The sequence below is a fragment of the Chaetura pelagica genome, unplaced genomic scaffold (assembly GCF_000747805.2).
Source record: "Chaetura pelagica isolate M959 unplaced genomic scaffold, ChaPel_1.0 scaffold47, whole genome shotgun sequence".
Lineage (NCBI taxonomy): Eukaryota > Metazoa > Chordata > Aves > Apodiformes > Apodidae > Chaetura > Chaetura pelagica.
In genome coordinates this window covers 2,419,662-2,439,555 of record NW_009954140.1, presented here as the reverse complement: position 1 = coordinate 2,439,555, position 19,894 = coordinate 2,419,662, and the positions used below count along the sequence as shown (strand labels likewise).

Genomic DNA, 19,894 nt, shown 5'->3' with positions numbered 1-19,894 from the left:
GATAACCTTGCATTAAAAATTTAATTTAGATCAAGTGCACAATACTGAAATCCAGCATCAAACATACAGTACTAAAAGACAGCAATTACAAAAAAAAAAAAAATAAGTCCAGACACCAAAACAAGTAAATGTTTTTCAGAAAACTTCAACAGAGCCTGCACTGTCTTGTGCTGTCTGTGCTTCCTCATTAATCCTTCTCCTGTTCTAATGAAGCCTTTGGGTAAGACACTAAGATAGTGTAAAGATGCTACTTGACACTGTTCCAGTCAAGGCACCAACTGACATTTTTGTTCCATGAAAAAGTACTGCACACATGTAAAAACAGCAATGACAAAACAGAAACAAACTATTTTTATAAATCACTAACAAACCTGGCAGTTATCTAAGAATGCAGAGAAATATTATCTATATTGTAATAGGTTATAATAGTAGTAGGTTACTACCCAGCTGCTTTCAGAAGTTCCTATTGACACCTAGTCAGAAAAAAACCCTGTTTCATTCAGGAGACTTCTTCTAAAAATTTCCCTTTTTCCCCCTCCACAAGGAATGAGCGAATGACTCAAGTTCCTCCTTAAAATGGGGATAATAGTTTTAGTTAAGGTGTACAAATAACAGAAATAAAGCAGATCACATTAGATTTACAAACTCAAGAATGGACTTGTCTCACAGGTCTAGGGCTACATTTTTAATTGAATATCCATGCACACTCATTTTAATTTAAATTGGATGTGTTTTTTTATAAACTGTACACTGTTACATTTCTCAGGTGGAACTCTTCCTTTCTGTTGCAATGAAACATTTTAAAAATCATTGGATAGGTTTTCCTTATGGAATTACAGCTCTTCAACACTGTCAAAATTACAACTCTTCATTTAAATTTCCCATGCAGGCAAAATTGGAAATTTAAATGACTGCAGAAAATTCAAAAGTCTTTCTGCAATAAACAGTTATGTAGAATAAGCTTTTAAATATCAGACTGTGTCCTAGTAAAACTGTATTAAATATACTTGGATATATTTTTTTCCTGAGGATTATAGAAACCATTTTGCCTGTTACACAATTCTGAACTTTAATTTTTCTGAAAGTATGTAAGTTGTTCACCTTTGGGCTTCTCCTTGTGATCTGATTTGCAGTGTAAAGAGTTGCTGATAAACTACAGATTTTTTAATGAAACATTCTCATTTTCAAAATGAAGCAAAAATGCAATCATGTCTATATTACAAGACCAAAGAGATCCACTTCTCTCCTCATATGCATTTGATGTTATGTACTGGAATAACTACAATTATGTCCAGGGTTATTCTCAGTCTCCATCATCCAAGATGTAAAAGGAAAATTACTAAGTTTACTTTTAATTCCCAAACTCTATTTCTGTGTTGCACTAGCAAAGTTTTCCCATCAGTAATGAAATACAGGTAGACTGCAATTTAATTAAAAATAATATTAAAAACTCTCACAACCTTAAATTTAATTTTTGGATAAACTATGGGTTTGTGTAGTAGCTGCTCTTTCTGCAAATTGTCACTCACTGACAGCATGTAGTTGATAGCAGGAATCTCCAGTCCAGAGCTCATGTCGAACTGGAAGGCAACTGCTCCAAGTGCCTATAAAGTTCTCTGCTGGGCAGAGCTGGAAACCAGAAAATCACTGCCCCACAGAGACTAAAACAAGTGATGCATTCAGCAGCAGCCTGAAGCTCCTGTCTTGCTCTATCTTGTCTCACCCTCTGCTATTTTTACAAGATGAAACTCAGCAAACAAACCAACGGGTAAGTAACTTCCAAATTCAAGACCAACTGGGAGATGCTTCAGCTACATTAGGAAGAGGCTTTGTGTCTCCTGTTGCCTTCAGAACTCAGTGGATGCCATGAAGACATGCACCAGGCACACCTACTCCTGCTCTTCTGTGAGGAAAAAAAAGATTTTGGAGCATTGTCCTTGAGAAGCTGACACTATCTGGTATAATGCCGTGATGCCACATGAGGATACAGTGCCAATATTTTGTGGCAAAATACAGCAGTTCCCATGAGCTCAATATTCAGCATGATTCTGTACTGATGAGCAGGTCATATTCCAGAAATACCAGTGTGATTCTGGGATATATAAACATATATTTTTAAATGCCAACTTAGGCAAGATTCAGCAGTAAAATGTTCGTTTAACAGCTCCCTCTTTTTACTTTCTACAGAAATTAAATGACCCTCCCATTAAGTATTTCTGTTTTGTGGGAAAATTCTTCAACTTTCAGAGTCTAGTAAAGCTGTGAAGTTTTTCAATGAATAAAATAATTGATAAATTCTCTTTTGGGAAAAATTACCTCTTTAGTTGTTGCTGTTAGAATAGAACAGAATAATTTTGGATGGAAAAGGGGAAAAGGTCTTCAAGCTCATGAAGTCCAACCATTACTCCAGCACTGCCAAGTCCACCACTAACTCATGTCCCTCAGCATCACATCTACTTGGCTCTTAAGCACCACTGAAAGTTTTGAACAAATAATGCAGTTCAATTTCACCAAATTAGTATTTTCTAAGGGAGGTACTCTCAGAAAAATGTTATTTGACAAACAGTCTCTTTATCTTTGAAGCACACCATGCTGATTTTAAGATTTATTTCCTTTGCTAGCCAAAAGCTATTAAAAAGGGGAGCTGTACAGATGCATTCAGGATATAAATTGTATAATTTAATAGGTCTCTTCTATTTCTGATTTAAGTAATTCACTGAAATATTTATGGCCTTGCCAGAACAATGAATACACAGAGTTATCTCTTTAGTTACCATTATGCTGCTTCCCAAGCAGCTCTTCTAGTAAGGAAGAAAATGTACATTTCTAGTTCATTAGCTGAAAGAATATTAAAGGGATGCTACCCTCCCAGTGCTGAATTATCCCCACAAAGATGATCTTGCAGGAAATAATTTTCTCTTTCTGATACTAAAAATATAAAAAGACATAACAGCATGAGTTTCAGCAAACATAGCAACCAGAAATATTCTTGGAGTCAACAGAGGACTTGTCTCTTGATAATAAGTCTCTGCAAATGCATCTTTAATATCACTAGTCTAATTAACAACAGCCAAGTTAGCCAGGGTATGCCTGTCTATGTTACAATTACATCTGGAAGTTGATACAAAGACATAAACCAGGGGGCAGGGGCAAGTAGAGAGGAACAGCCTACACTTGGATGCCAGCTTTTCAGAACTCTCCTGATGAACTACAGTCAATTATCCGTACAGAATTCTAACACTGTTGTACCTTTAATTTCAAGAACAAAATAGCAAGAATGTATATGACATTAATTCTGTTGTAATAAGCAAACACACCAGGGTCACGGCAAATAAATAGAAGTAATAGGAATACTTAGCATGATTAGAGCTTTTTGAGTAGCAAAATTATTATTTGAGAAGACTTACAATTTTGTTCCTCTCACACTGTCAAAAGAATGGGAAGGGACAACTATACATGGCTAAATATGGAATGGTTTTGGCTATTGATCATAATACATTTTAAAGAAAAACTAAGCTGAGAGATTCCATATTTCAGCTTTTAATGTCTGACATGTAGGACTTTGTGGTCCAAAAACCAAAAGCAACTGAACTATCAAGAGAACAAGCACTAACAGATGCAGACCACCAGAAGTTGCCATTGCTTTCTTTTTATAAGTAGTCAGCATACAAGGAAAATTAGCACAAAAACTGGGCAACTCAACTTCTGCCTGGAGGATCTTCAGAAACAAGTGTATAGCGACTACTGTGACTGGCAAGCTGAGTCTCAGCAAGGTAAGCAGGATTTTTGGAATCTATGTTAATTTGGAGATCATTTGCACTTCAGCATGACTGCCACGTGTCAGATCCCAGGAACATGTTGGGAAAAGACGGTTTAAGATGCAGTGCTTGAGTTCCTGTTGAGCAGAGAAGCAGACCCCACAGCACTTGGTGGATACTGATAACTGGAATTAATCAACAAAAGGAAGACTGTATTTGTGGAGAGAAATTTCAGAGGCAGAGTAAGGAAATTAGCAGTGAAAACACTTGAAAGCTGCACTATTCCAGTGCACATTTCAAAATGCCAATTGCCTGCTACTTTACGAAGAGCTAAGTATGTTCCTGGGTTAATCAGATTTTGGCCATTACCAGTACCAAGCCTATTTCTTTTCTAATTTTGTAATCGAAAAGAAGAAAATGCTTTCTAGATTATTTTTTTAACACAATTTGCACCATGTGGACTTCTAAGTGCAGCCAGCAACTACTTTTAAATGTTACATTTCTTTCACAGAGGCATTATCCTTTGTATGATGAAAGTAATTTTCTTTGTCTTCAGGAGATACTTGTATTCTACAAAGCAGAAAGGCCTCTCAAGACTTGACTTCTAAAAATAGCTTACAGTCCTCCCAGAAGATGAAGGATGAGTGTTTTCAAGGGATGAGCTTGATTATTCTGTTTATTACTTTCTTATCTGCATTTCTGGATTTTGAGGAAACTGTAGTTGTAAGCTCCAGAAAATGACCTGTTTTTTTGTTTTAAAGAGTTCTCACTTGTAGAATCCCCAAACTGACTCCACACAGCTGACATTCAACCTACGAAGCTGAAAACTGATCTGCAGCATTGTCACAGGGCTATATGTACTTGGAGATTTTCTGGAATACTCTGAACTTCTTCAAGCTTCTTCCCTGAGGCAAAATGTCATGCTATTACAGAGGAAGAAGACAGTTTGTGTGGCTAATTCATAAATAGGTCATTTTGACCTGGTTGTCAAGGATGATCTTTAACAAGAGAAACAGCTCTCTTTTGGAAGAACACTCCTCAGCCCTGCCTTTGCACCTAGGCTTTGCTTCATGTTTATTGTAAGTGAACCAAAAAGGTATTTTGGGTAGGGCTTCTTTACTTCATGTTGTACAAATGGAAGCAAATACTGAAAGATCTATTTATAAGGTAAAACATACAATAGTGGTTGCCCAGCTGTATGTTTTTATCCACTTAGCAACCTCAAATATATGCTTTCCAATTCTCTAACAAATAATTGACAAATTATTAGGTTGAGGATATCTTTCTGAAAAAAAGGTCATGTCTATTGCACTTTTTTCTTTGATGTCTGATATTTGAGTATTTGTGTATATTTGATATACACATGACATACATTTATGACAGCTCACCTGCAAGAAAACTGAAGACCACATGGGAAACATTCTGTGAGAATGTGGCATAAAGAACTGCAGCCAGAATGCTACTAAATAGTTACTCTCCCTTAACTACTAGTTTGTTGTTTTTTTGAAAGAGTGAGCTTTAAATCTTTAATCTCATACACAAGCTCATCAGAGCCCAAATCTATCTGTAATACTCTCCAAATCAGAATGAACTCAAGAAGGGTGATGTTCAATCTTTAAATCCTTCTCTGCAGAGCTATTTTTAACTCTCAGGTTCACAAAATGGATCCCTGCTATGTCTCCAGAGCTTTCTAACATCTATCCTACCCCTTATGTTTGACACAACTGCATGTTAAGACTCAGTTGCATTTAGAACTTAAAGTTCTCCTTGCACGGTTTCCTGTGTAGTGTGATAGAAACAATTCAAGATGACAACTCTACCGTTGCCACTGGTGGAAAACCAATTATCTCCTCTCCTGGCCACTGTTACTCTTTTCACCTCCTCCAGTCACTCTAATTCTAATATTCTCAACACTTCGAACAACTTTTTTATCTCCTTATTTTGCTTTCTTCTCCATAGAGTAATGTCATAAATATATTGTATAACAAATGTCAAATAAGACATTTTTCACATCTTTAAACATTTCCTCAACAAATATATTTATTCAGCCCCTTTCTAAATTACTTCCCAAACATAATAAAAAGGATATTAAAATGTTTTATACAATTACTGTCAATCATAATTCATCAGCTTTCAAAAAACTCCTGTAATGTGTCAGGCCATTTGTTTTATTTTCACAAATCATTGGATTTGTGAAACTGGATTAGAACTGACATATCTGCTCAACTAGAGGCAAAAATGACCAAAATATACAATCATTTTTATGATCTAAACTAGGAATTGTATAATAAACCACAGCTGTTTCTCAGATTTAAAACTGCATGTGGTTTATTACAGTAACTGGTCAGGAACTGGCATAATTGTAACTAATGGGAACACACTGCTGGCAATGACCTCAGGACATACAAGTACCTCCAAATGAAACTGCAGGCTACACTCCTTCCCTACAGCAGTAAAATCTTCATTAAGACACTACTTGACATATGTTCATGTAAATTCAGCAGAATAACATTTTGTAAATATTCTGGTACAAAAATAGAGCAGGAAAAAAGGCAGGAAATTCTGATAGTTTTACATGATTCTGGAAATCTTCATATTCCTCATTTTGGCATTAATTTTCTGCTTTAAGTTTACTAGGAAAAAATGTATTCTGGAACAGCTTTATATTCTAATTATGGCTTATGAAGGCACATACTGAACTCCTCTGCTCACTACTGAACCTGCACTGTCCTCCAGTGCTACCAATCATTGGTCTGGCAGCTCACATCCCCTTTTTAAATTAAAAATATCTAGCTTCTTTGCTGATGAATTGATACCAGATTTAAAAGCTCTGCATTTGCTTCCTCAAGCAAAATCCTTAACAATAATGCTCTGATTTTTTAAAGATTTGTAGAAATCTTCTCATTCAATGAGTTTCAGATGATGTCTTTTGAGACAAGTAAACCCAAGTCTCTAGAATCCCATGTGATGGTTGCTTTTTACTTCTTCCTCCTAACGTTTAGATCAAGGTGATCTTGAACTACAGAGAATTCTCAGTATATTGTTTTTGGAAGAGTGTTGAGTGCTGATAACAGAACCAAAATACCCTTATCAGCAAGAGTCCTTTTCCTGCATTTGCAGGTTTTCCACTATCCTGAAAGACACTGGACTCTGGACCCCTGACCCATAGCACAGCCCTAGCCCTACCCAAACAGAACTCCTACTCAGGACCCTTCTTCCACATTTGGAAAAAAACCCCCCAACATGGTTACTAATAAAACATGCTACCCCTAATTGCAAGATGCTACACCACAACATCTGATGGAAGAATGGAAGTATCTCTAAGTGTGTGTATATGCAGACATGCACACAAAGACACACAAACTCACTCACAGTCTACTTCCAAAATGGCACGGACAGACTTGGCAAGGTCTCTGGCTTCTGCTGCAAGAGCTGTTGTGGCAGTAGGTCCAATCCTTCCCAACCGTGCGAGAAGTGCTTTAGTAGACAATGTTGTTCTTCTGTCACTGAGAACAAAACGATGTATTTATTCGTAAGATTATAAATAAATGGTAATTTTAAATAAAGTAACTTGTGTTTCTAGATTGGTTTTGGTCTCGTGGTATGAACAAAAAAGATTGAAACTACCAAATTGAGTCTGCTTCAGAAGCAGTTCTGACTGTAGAATCAGGTCATTGGGACAGCTCAATTCAAATAACATTCACATCTCAAAATCTAGTCTTCACATCTCAAAAACTCAGTGGGTGTCAGGAAAGTCATCTACTTAAAAGTAATTTTCATATTAGTATTTAAGAAGGGACAGTGCTTTATGGGACCTAATTCTTACCTGCTACAACTGCTAGTGAGTCAGTTTGGCACTTTAGCTTTGTTTTATACTTCAATCCATATACAAAAATAAAGCCTATGAATTTCATAAAACATGCATCATTCTTGTGCAGCGCCAATGGGAACTGCATTTAATTAACCAGAATTAGCATAAGATAATACAGACATCAACAATACAATAGCTGGTTTGATCCTGCAGATGTTTTTGAAATAAAGTTCCAGCTAACTTCACTTAAATAGATTTTATTTCCTTGAGAGCTTTACTGAAAAATGGCAGGACAGAGACCAACTAACTTCACTATTACATAAACATGAATAGAACACTATCTGGGACATTTAGGCACAGTCATGCTGATGTTCTGAAGGATCAATGGCTGCTCTAAACCTTTTTTGAATATCCCTAGGTACCTTTTTAAACAAGAAAAGCAATAAAACTGAAATGGATATACACATTATCAATTAATTTATATGCTCCTGGATTAATTATGATGGAAAATTGCTTGGGCAAATCTTAAAAAAAAAATAACAATAGTAAAATAAAAATAAAATTATAGCCCACTGTTAAGGATCCTTGCAATTTTAAATAATCCTTAGCACATTGTAATTACTTTAAGGAAACATCCCAGACAACCATAGCTATTTAATTACTAACTGTTTTAATTTGATCTTGAGGTTTTTAATGAAGCTGTATCCTGAAAGCCTAATTTATAATTCATGCCATTCCCCCTCGTCCAATAAAATGACACTCAGAAACATAAAGCAAAAAATATCTAGGAAAATAGCTGCAAGACAGTTTTTTGAGACTTTGAAACAAGAGTCGAGTGTTTCAATATTAATATTGCCATTTCAATATTAATAACTGTGCCATTACCTTAAAACTGTCGAGGAAGCAGAATTCTCTGAAAGTATTTCATGCACAACCTGTTGGCCATAGTCAAGAAGTTAACAGGTTATAAATCAAGACAGACAGAAAGTTAACACTTTATCATTCAATGTTCTATTTGAGTGTGGGCGATTCGATTTGTAGTTAAAGGGTCTCATCTCTCCCATCTAGAAGTGTAAATGTAAAAACCAAAATATTTAGGCCGTTTAAAATAAATAAATATCATAACATCACTTTTTAAAATTTTACGTAATTTCAAAATATTATCAAGTACTACTTTTTATCCTTTCCTATGTGAGAAAAAATAGGTGAAAAAAATTGTATGATCAGTTTCATTTTTTTAGTGTATGGCAAAACAAAAAGATTAAGTAAATTCCTCGACAGATCTGTACAGTTCAACTCCATCTTCATTTCTAACAATGAAAGGATGTCTGCAAACCAGTCTGTAGTCAGTTTATTATGTTGATTCTTCAGAAGCATCAACACAAAAGTTTTCCAACTACAACGTTGCTAGAAATGAAAGGCAAAGTTACCTCTACAAACTGTAGCAGTTTCTCAGTAGCCACCTCAAAGGTCTTCCGAGCTGATTCTGATTTCCGCAGCTGGCAGTCCAGCACTGTAACTCTTTTTCTCAAGTCCTGGATGTTATCCTAGGAAAGATATTTTAAGACTTTTACTCTAATACTTTCCTGCCCTGGGTCACATTGATACAGGTTGTGAACTGAAAGGGATGTCTGATATGCTTCACATACACTCTCCTGGGGCAGGTATGACTGCTCTGTTTGTAAAACAGCTCCCAAATTGCAACAGACTTTGGCAAATGACATAAAAGTACAGCAAAATTGGCAGCAAACAGCAGCTAACAGGGCTGATTCTTAAGACATTTTAAACTGACTCATGAATGGATCAAAAATACCAACCTGATGGCGAGAGTATCTGCCAGCAGGGTGGCATAAATAGCCACTCTATGTACAAACTCAGGCCACTAGTTTGCATCCACACCCCCTTCCAACAACACAGTAATTATGGCATAATTACCCCCCAGGATTTCTCCACATGCACTTGTATAATCTATTGATCAGTGTTGCACATCCCCTCTGTATTTCAGCTGCAGAGAATGTGAACCCCATTAGATCAAGTTCTGAAGGCTCGAGGTTTCAGCTTGAGTCCCTGGCACTGTTGCTGTGAAAGGACCACAAGTCAAGCCCTCAAAGGCATGTTTGTTTAGCTGTCTGCTTATGGACACCCATGCCCAAACACTTTCCAAAATTGAAGAAAAATATTACTATAATTAAAAAGAAACTTTTACACCACTGTAGGTGATCTTCTCTGAAAGCCCACTACCTACTAGAAAACTCCGATAAAAAACCACCAATCCCCTCATATTATCTTTACTTGAAGCAAATGAGCACACACATTTGTTTCTATGCACTGTAGAAAGCAGCAGAATCATGATCACTTTGAATTGGAAAGGACCTGTTGATTAAAACACCTTTCTTTGGTAATCTCACTGTCCACTGCTGGAGCAGGAACTGGTAAGCCCTCAGAGGGACCTCAATCTTTTATACTAAAAAGAGTATACTATAGTGTTGGTATCTACTTGATGCTACTACTTTTGAGTAAGGACTGCAGAAAATCAAACCTCAACTCAGATTTTCAAGTTCTCACTCTGAATTTCAGGAATTCGGGCTAGCATCTCAGGAAGCAAGAGTTAAGAAAGCAACCCACATGCTCTGAATTTCTTAAAATTTTGATTAAAATCATTGTTTCAAAAAATAAGAGATGGGGCATCTCACCCAGATGTTCAGAAAATATGTGTAGGGTGTGAGTTGTCTCATGACACACACTGACAGTTAGATGAGAGGAACTCCTCCCTGGGAGCTACATGCTTTTGCTATGTAGGTTCTTTGCAAGCTTGTCCACAACAGATTTTAACTTTTAATATCTTGTAATATTGAATTAATTCTCATGATAAAGTAAGGCAACATTTCAGTAGTTTTTCTTCAGCAATGCATATGCATACCCATTTTTCATGAGAAAAACAAGTTGAACACCCAAATGCCAGCCTGTTTGCACTTATTCAAACTGTAACAGACCCACAATTATGGGGAAAAATGTAAAAGTACCTCAAACGTTTTATTCCTGAGCATGGTTTGAAATGCCTCACTGGAGATGAGGTGGTTTTAAAAATGAGGCTCAATTTAATAAAAGAATAAATTCTTTGGGCAGTATAATGTTAGTAGCGTGTAAATACCATCTTGATTAGACCTAAATTTACTGAAGAACTGCACTGGACTTCATATTATTCTTATTTTCCTAACAGAAATATAAACATGAAGGCCATTTTTATATAAAAACAAAAGCATACAAATATACTTATAGTCTTTAAATACAATATATACGTAGTCCAGAAACTATTCAATGTTTCAGTGCCTGAGATGTGCCATTTGGACCTATGACCCACATATGCATCTAGCTCCTATTTTTCCAGCCCAAAGATATCTGGATAAAGGAAGACTCATTCACTTCACATTATCCCCTTCACTATGCATCATTCCAGTTATTGAATAACACAAGACAAACAGTGACCTACTTTAGAAAAGCAGATGAAAAGAAAATGAAAACAAGATACATGACAACAGCAACGGAACCATGGTAACTACAACAGGCAGCTGCTTTGCTTACTTTATTTTGGCCAGAATGATCTGTGAGCTGAGCCTTCAGCTCCACAATTTCAGCTTCTAACAGACGAATTACTTCTTCATAGTCCATCTCCATTCCACGAGCCTGCCTTTGAGCAGCTTCTGCAAGATGAATCCTGCTTCGCAGGGCTCTTGTCTCTTCTACAGCTGCCTTGGCTTCCTGATGGTGACAGAGTGTAATTGGAAAGTTACAAATCCAGCTAAGAAAGCAGTACAAATTGAACCCCAAAACACTGCAGTTGGCATTAGGGCTATGTTTTAGTACTCATGGCTAGATGGTTCCATTGCTATTTTTTAAGTGTATGGTGTTCAAAGAGCAGGTATTTATGGAGAGAGATAATCTACCTAATAAACTAAACAATGAATTCTATGAATACTGTAAATCTAATAAGATGTTTTATAAAAATCCATCTGATGCTGTAAATCTGCCCCATCACTTCCACACAAAAAAGTACATTAATGAGAAGTTATTTCATTTTGCTATTATTGCCTGAATTCACACTCAGTTCAGGGTTGGCCCGTCTTGTGGATGGATTCTAATCCAAGTATCCAGTTCACGTTCCTAAAGTCAGTGCTCATTTTTACTTTTTTGCCTAGTTTGTTATCCTTTATTACCACTGAAGAGCATTTTATAAAATTTATACATAAATAATATATGGAAACTAGGAAATAGGAAACTGTTAGCTTTTTATTCAGTTAAGGTAATCCCTAAATGTTGTAAAATCTGATTTAGAGAAGGATATTGCTCAGTTCTTTTTGCTCCCGAATATTAATTCAAGTTACCTTTGATTTGTGAATTTAAAAAGTCAGACTAAAGGTCTGGACAACAGATGAGTTTACACTAGGAAAAAAAACAACAAACTGCTCATCCAAAAATGCAGACAAACAGGCTCTCTGGCACCAAAAGCCGTAAATAGACTTTACTTTTAGCTTTCTATTAATCTGTGTAAAAATTAAATTTATACAAAAACTCGGAACCCTTACAATTATAAGCTTTATATATACAAATTCACAGAGATAGAAATTCTTTGTACAACGTCCTCAGCTGAGGATACTTAAGCAAATATCTTATTCCTAATGTAGCTATTATATCTTACTATTGTAACTATTTCCTGGTTGGGAATGGGACTAGAGTAGAAACAGGCAGGGGCAGAGAATAAACAAGGCACTAAGAATCCATAATAATTAGGAAATAACATTCTGGAAACTCTACTTGAAATCACTCTTTCTGAAAAACCTAAATGACCAAATCTTCCTCTTTTTTTGGATCAAGAAAAATCATATCATATTTAACAGGTGTCGTTATATAAATGTCTGGAGAGGTCAGCTAAGATTACAAAGGCAGATTTAATTCTATCTTTTCCTAATTTAGGATTATTTTTCTGTGCAATTAATATTCTTCGAGCCAGGTTTTCCTATACTTTGTCATAATGTTTTTTCTGTGAAATGATCTACCCATCTCAGTTTCATATGGCTTTTAACCTGTACAAAGACCTTTAGTCTTTACCAACAGTTTATATTTATTTCAGGCCACAAGTAAACGAATCTCAGTGACATATTTAGGACATCACCTTCCTCATATTCATTATGGTTTTGCAATACAATACCAATTTGGATGATTGCCAGGGACATGCTGGTCTTTTAGAAAATAAAGCATTAGAAGAAGCAATCACACATGTAGCAAATGGCAACATCATTAGTGAATACAAATGACACTGGTGTCCTATATTTTAGAGGTTTCTGTTATGGGAAGGTAAGATAAGTTAAAGATTATTTAAATGTATCTCTTGACAGCAAGTGTAATGATTTTTTTTTTCTTCTCCTCTTGGAAACACAAAAAATTAGATGAGGCTATTCTACATGATGATCACCTCCACCTGGAAACACAGACTGTTTAAAAGCCTATTTGGCTCATTCCTTTTATAGCTCTGTGTCTGCACTGCACTAAAAGCAGCACAAGGGGCCATTACTGCAAGCAATGAAAGACCACCAGAGCAATCTACCCCTCCTACAAGCTGCTCAGAGCAGCTCTTTTTCCTAGAAACAATTCTGAGAACACAGAGACAGGCTTCTAAGAAGTTATAGATCTACAAAAGTAGAGGTCAAACTCACTGCCTCTGTAGAGGACATTTTCTTCTCACTGTAAGAAGCAGCGTCTCGCTGGCAAGAAAAGCTGGCCCTGCTGCTACACAGGATGACTGGTTTTCAGAATCAAAGGTATCCCTCAGCAACAGGCTGGAGGTGGAAAAAAAGTCTTGTAGACAGAAGTGAAGTGATGCTCTGGTATTAAGTTTTGCTAATATAAAGGGTGGCATCTTAAAAATGCACACATAGGAATTACTGAAATAAAATGACATGAGAAAAGTCATGGGAAAATTGCTGTAATGAAAAGGGAGGTTTTAATTTTGAAATAACACCTCCTTGAGATAAAGGATTAATCTTTTATAATCCAGAATTGCCTTTACTCCTCTGTTGTTTTTTCAGAAACCTAATTGTTGAATATTAATTTCCCTGTAATAGCAGACTAAGTATGACCAGATTTCAATAGTGAAAGACCTAAAGGAATAATTAGTGAACAATGGATTCTTACATTACAATGAAACAATTACCCACACTACACATGAATTAGCAAAATTTTCTGACAAACCAGAGCTGTTTGCAAGAGCAGGGAGGCACAAAGGGAAACGATACCATCAGGTTTCCCAGTTCTACAGTTACTGAAGCTGGCACCACTCTGACTTACTGCATAAATAAGAGAACCCAGCAAGGGGCCCTGACCAAGCAAGAAGAGATGGATGCTTCATTTTCTCTTGTCCCATTCAACTGCTTTTATGCAGGAAGACATAACAGAAATGGAACCTGCAGCTGTTAATATTTCATCTATATTTATGCCTGATGAGACCATTTGTCCTAATCTAGTATGAAGCCACTGCAACAAATTATAGAAACGTAGAACCACTTAGGTTGCGAAGGACCTTCAAGATCATCCAGTCCAGCCATGAACCCCTCTTTGCCAAGCCTAGCACTAAGCCATATCCCCAAGCACCACATCTAGATGCCTTTTAAGTACATTCAGGGGTGGTGACTCAACCACCTCCCTGGGGAGCATGTTTCAATGTCTGACAACCCTTTCAGTGAAAAAGGTCTTCCTAGTGTCTAGTCTAAACCTCCCCTGGCGTAGCTTGAGGCCACTTCCTCTTGTTCTATCACCAGTTGTGAGAAGAGACCAGTGCCCACCTCTTCACAACGTCCTCTCAAGCAGTTGGAGAGGACTGCAGGCTAAGAAACTGCAGGCTAGAGGCAAAGTGAACCCTTACAGAATCAATTTCAAGGTACAAGTTTCTTTCAAAGCCAGATTCTATCTCTTCCTTGGACAAGCTCAATAAGAGCAGGAGGTTTTATGCAAGTACTATGCCAGCCACCACAAACACTGGAGCAGAGGTGTTCTTTTAAACTACATTAATATTGCAGTTACAAACCAATTATATTTATTCATTAATTTTACAATTATGTGTTGGAAACATCTTTTAAAAGAACTTTAAGTATCTTTACTATATATTATTGAAATAAAAAGCCAATGACATAAAAAATAAACCAAATACTTCTTTTCAGGAAGGATAACAAATTAGATGCTGCTTCCAAAGTAGCAGCCATTCAAGCCTTAGTCTTCAGAGCTCTTTTCCCCTTAGACAACATAAGCATAGAATAGGAAATATTACCCCTTATGAAATACAGGTCCAGCAGCAAGGGATACCTTAAACACTGTCCTATCTTTACAGCCTTTCACATCACTATGTTTAGTTCAGGTGCATAAAAAGCTTTAGCAAAGAAGAGATCATTAAGGTGATGTGACCCAGGGCTTTCAGGCAACACAGAATACAGGCAGATTTATTCAGGAAGATAAAAGACACTATCACACATTTCCCATTCATGATGTTGACAAGACTACAGGTACACAAAAGTGCCTTTCTGGTTCTATGCCAATTTCAGGTTCTTCATGATTTCAAGGAAGACCTAAAAATAGTGCTATAATTAAAGTAAAATGTATCAATTAATATAACTTAATTGCCATAGACCAATATTAGAAAATAATTACCTCATTTAAAATTTACCACTATTTCTAATCTTCAGAGTCTGTTTTTCCTGTTAGCTATCAAGTCAAGCACCACTAACAAAGCATGTCCATTAACCAGAATATTTGTACTCCTGTCCTAATGAAGCTGTAATCTCTGCAATTCACAATTAGTAGATAGTAGAAATACCACAAAAGATACTGTTATAAATTACTATTAGCCAGTATCCTGACTTAAAACTTTTTTTTTTTTTTAGGAAAATAGTTATTTATTTATATTTAAAAGATTTAAATTGTACTGAATTCAGTAGAAATTAATCTTATACTTAGGTTGGTTTGTTTACTTTTAGTCAGGCCATTAGGGCTCCATAATGTACTCATTAAATCATTTCATTAACTCCAGTTCAAGCAAGAATGCATCATTCTACGTTAAATGCCAACTTTACTGTAATTAGCCTATTATTTTTAAACTTCATATCATCATGTATCTCAGCATCAACACTGGTTCTGAACTACAGAAACAGACATAAATACGTGAAAATGTACCATAGTATAAAGAGAACTAAAATTTCCATTAAAAGACTGATTGTATCTCCTAAAAGAGGTCACATAGTGCTGTGATTGCATAGAATGTATTATTTACTTTCATCTCACTACATGGAACCTTTTCAACAGTAGTTATTTTAAATGTTTACTATAAAATCAGAGTATTTATCCCCTGGTTGGCTGCCCTGCAAAGCTGACCTTCACCGTCCTATAACTGTCCTGGACCAAAAATAACGGTACGAGGGCCCCACGTGGCAGAAAACGGGCATTGCTGCCACTTAAAACACCTTTGTCCAAGCCTAACTTCCTTAGATACAATTGGAAATTTCCTTTAAGAGACACGAGAAGGCTAAAGTTCATAGAAATCGTGATTTCTCCTTTCCCAGTTATAGGTATGGAGACAGAAACAGGGCTTTCCTCACCAAGCACTTCAGGCAGGTCTTTTTCTGGTAAATACCATGTAGAAGTACATCTATTTTTTCATGCTTAAGACTCTGGTTGATATACCAAATGGCTCAAGCTAGGACTGCAGATTTGGCACACTGTTGCACAGCAACAGCAAAATTTCTGCAAAAACACTTAAGGGCAGACAGGTACCACATTACTATCCAACTTACTTGATTCAACTTGTCTTACGGTTGCTACTCAATTGAACAGCAGAGAAGTAGCATTGCTCTAAAAACTTAAGGATCAGTATTGTCCAATTCTAATCAGCTTTATAGTAACAAAAGAAGCACTTTGTGTTGAAATCAGTGTGAAAGTATAACCTATAGGAGCATCAAGAGAGACAGAAGTCCTCTGATCCCCAAAAACGTTTTTAAAAGTATAATTATACTAAGAAACTTCAACATACTTGCTTGACTATTTGTAGCTCCTCTGTTAACTGTTTCTTTAAATTCACAGATTCAGACAATTTTTCCTGTTAAAAAGAAAAAGGAAAAACTAATCAATAATTAGAGTTTTTATTCCTAAAACCCAATTAGCTCTTTCCAAACTACAGGTAGCAATCCTTAACTCCTGCCCATGTACTTACTGCCTTCTGGGCAGCTACTGTGTTTCTAGGTCACAACATATGGCTGTTAGTAACATTGTATAATTAGGAATGTACAAATGTTAAAAGTTCTGAGGGAAATAATAAATAATAAAGAGCTTTTATAAAAGCTAAGATAAAACCCAATTTTAATCTCTAAATGTTAGTTTTTCAGAGAGTTTGTTAATGGTGTTTAAGATCCTTGAGCATCTGAGGTTTATTTCCTGGATGTTTCTGTTATATAATTAAATTTCAAGTTTTGAGTCTCTTGCTACCTCACCACCCAGCAAATGAGTAGAAGAAAGACATTTTTGTGCCTTTAACAGATCACTGTACAACTCAACATTCACATTCTTTTTTATTTATTCATCGAAAATGGCACATAAAATTCAAAAGAAAAGCAGTAAATTACTAAACACACTAAAAAATAAGTTAGTCTCTTAAATAATTTAAAGCAAATAAAAATAAAGTATTACCTTTAATTTACTCATTTCTTTTAAAGCTTCATTTCTTTCTTTCTTAAGTCTTTCCATGTCATTCTCCAAAGAATCACAGGTTACAAACTGTGTATTTAGATACATGAGGTTAGAATGTATTGCTAACTGCATCTTCTATTACCTCTAACATCTTATCTTACTAATAAAATGAGAGGTTAATCTACATTTTAAAATAATTTAAAGCTTCAAAAATACTAAAAACATTTAAGAAAATTCTCACCATCTTATCTTCCAAAGGAACAATTTTTCTTGCTAAAAATTATTAATAAAAATATTTTTAAAGTACCAAAATACAACACTAATAGCCCCCATTTTATTCATTATTTGAAGTCTTTTTATGTTAATATTTCTATGCTGCAACTGCTCTTTCTTCAAGTCACCCCTAGAATAATGATATTTTCAGTGTAGCAGTAATTCAAATCACTGGGCCAAAGAAATTGTTTCTCATTCACACAAGTAGCAGCAACATTTATTCCATTGAGAAACCTCAGAAAATCACTGTTATCCATCCCTGGAACAAATCACAAGTTAATTACAAGGACTGTGTTCCGCAAAGCAGGTTGCTTTAAAAAGCTTCACAGAAAAGAGGTTATCTTAAAGAACACCATCATATTGAGCTGTCCTAAACATCTGCCCAAGATGTGGAGCAACCTTACATATAATAGGACTGCCAATAATCTCCTCCTACTGTACAGGCACATATTTTACCTGTGAATCCAGTAAACTGGCAACTTCCTTGATCCCAAATGTTGCATATTTTTGGTCACCATCTGCTGAATTCAATTGCATAGAGAACAGATGTCTTGAAACTTCAGTAAAATCTAAAAAAGTTTATATTTTGTTGCTGTAGTTCACACCTTCAGTTTTGTAGCAGTATCACTAGATGCAACACAACTATCAGTATCACAATCCATGGCTACCTTTTGTAACAGCAGCATCTGCCCTCCATAAGCTTTTTATAGGAAACTATCAAAATCAGACACATCTCTCTGAACAGAAACATTTGGTAAAGCTGGTGAGAGTAAGAGCAAAGATGTTCAGAAGAGGCTTTGAGATGCAATATCCCTGAATCAAGCAAGGAAGGAGAAAGGAAAACAAAAGGTGGTGTGAAGTTCACCTTCAAAGTACCTGGTTAGAGATGCCCTACATTTGGCAGACCCCTCTGAAAAATGTAAGGAAATCTGCAAACCTTTTATCCATCTGCCCTTCCCAATGAATTCACCTTACTGAAGGAGAGACAGTGTCTCTGCAGGGAAAAGAAAAACTTCTGTGCTAGGTCATAGCTCAGTTTCCTTTGCTGGTCCTTTCCACCCTGATAAACACCTGGTAACACTGATGTTGACCAAGTTGGAAGTTTTAAAACAGACACTACAGCATCCTCAGTCAACAGGGCTTGGACCACCATTTGTTTTGTATGTCTAAAAAAATAATCTGCTACAATATGACAGAAAAGTAGAAATATAAAGGCCAATTTATTTAAACCACATAAAATCTGATGGAAGATCCAGTATCTTTCCTGATAACGTATTTGAAAATCTAGTGGTTTTTTGGATGTTTAAGAAGAAGGAATTATTTCTCATACAGTGGTGTTTGATTCTGTTTTTCATAAATGTCAGAAGTGAAATTTCCATCAGTTTCAGCATCAGAACTATCATGTGTCTTAACAGTTTACAATAAATATTCTTAAATTGTTAGTGTCACCTACCCAAATTGCCATAACTAACAGTAGCAACTCATTCTCATCCAAATGAGGATTAGCTAGATGAAGAATCATGATGGTCTCCATGCAAAACTCTTCTATATGCAATAGTTGAAATGTTCTTGCTTTTCACAAACTAAACAAGTTAAATTATGTCTGTTGAGTTGCTTCAAGAAGTCTATTTAACTATCAGTACTCTCTCAAGTAAGTTTTGAACAGCTGCAATACCCAAGCACTAAGGCAAAAATGTAGGAATTTGTGAGCATAAAATTAAAACTTTCTCAAAGCTGCTCTTAATTAGATAAATTTGTGATTGGCTTTCCAATTACTTTGTTTCAGAACTCTAAGCTTATTATTATACAGTAGCATAAGATTCTTGCCTCAAAGTATCATTTTATTTGCATTAACAACACAATACATACAGAAAATATATTAATGGTTATTATCTATTATTTCTATATTCATACATTTAATTATTTTCCATGATAATTAAGAAATTATTACCTTCAAAAGACACTGTTCCTTTAGAATCTTTCTGAAGTTGTTGCCTTAGGGCTTGCTGCTGGTCGTCTGTGAGCTGAATCCCAAGATATTTCAATGCCTGGAAGAAGAAAACTTATTTTGGAGGAGGAAAAAGAAAAAGAAAAAGAAAAGAAAGGACTAGGGATAATGACTGTAGGGACATGAGGGAGTAATTAAGGAGCTTTGCTTCAAAGAGCCTTTGTATCATTGTACACTCTCACTGACAACACTTTTATTCCAGAGACACTCTATGACTTTTCCTTCTAATTGAGAAATGTTCAGATATTATTTAACCTTGAATACAGATGAGTGTAATAAGCAAAACCCTTTGTCCTCAATAACTGCCTTAAAAATCCTGAG

At 35.8% G+C, this 19,894-nt stretch overlaps 1 protein-coding gene across 1 annotated transcript in view; it reads right to left on the bottom strand.

The window, feature by feature from the left end:
- The window catches only part of STXBP4 (syntaxin binding protein 4), a 61,355-nt gene that overhangs the window by 21,925 nt on the left and 19,536 nt on the right, over positions 1 to 19,894 (bottom strand). Inside the window, exons 13-20 of the mRNA XM_010002684.1 lie at positions 19,517 to 19,613; positions 18,022 to 18,134; positions 17,293 to 17,379; positions 16,640 to 16,705; positions 11,152 to 11,328; positions 9,000 to 9,116; positions 8,455 to 8,504; positions 7,131 to 7,264 (exon numbers count right to left, since the gene is read on the bottom strand). Coding sequence (XP_010000986.1) covers positions 7,131 to 7,264; positions 8,455 to 8,504; positions 9,000 to 9,116; positions 11,152 to 11,328; positions 16,640 to 16,705; positions 17,293 to 17,379; positions 18,022 to 18,134; positions 19,517 to 19,613 — 841 coding nt within the window. The remainder of the gene's footprint in view (positions 1 to 7,130; positions 7,265 to 8,454; positions 8,505 to 8,999; positions 9,117 to 11,151; positions 11,329 to 16,639; positions 16,706 to 17,292; positions 17,380 to 18,021; positions 18,135 to 19,516; positions 19,614 to 19,894) is intronic.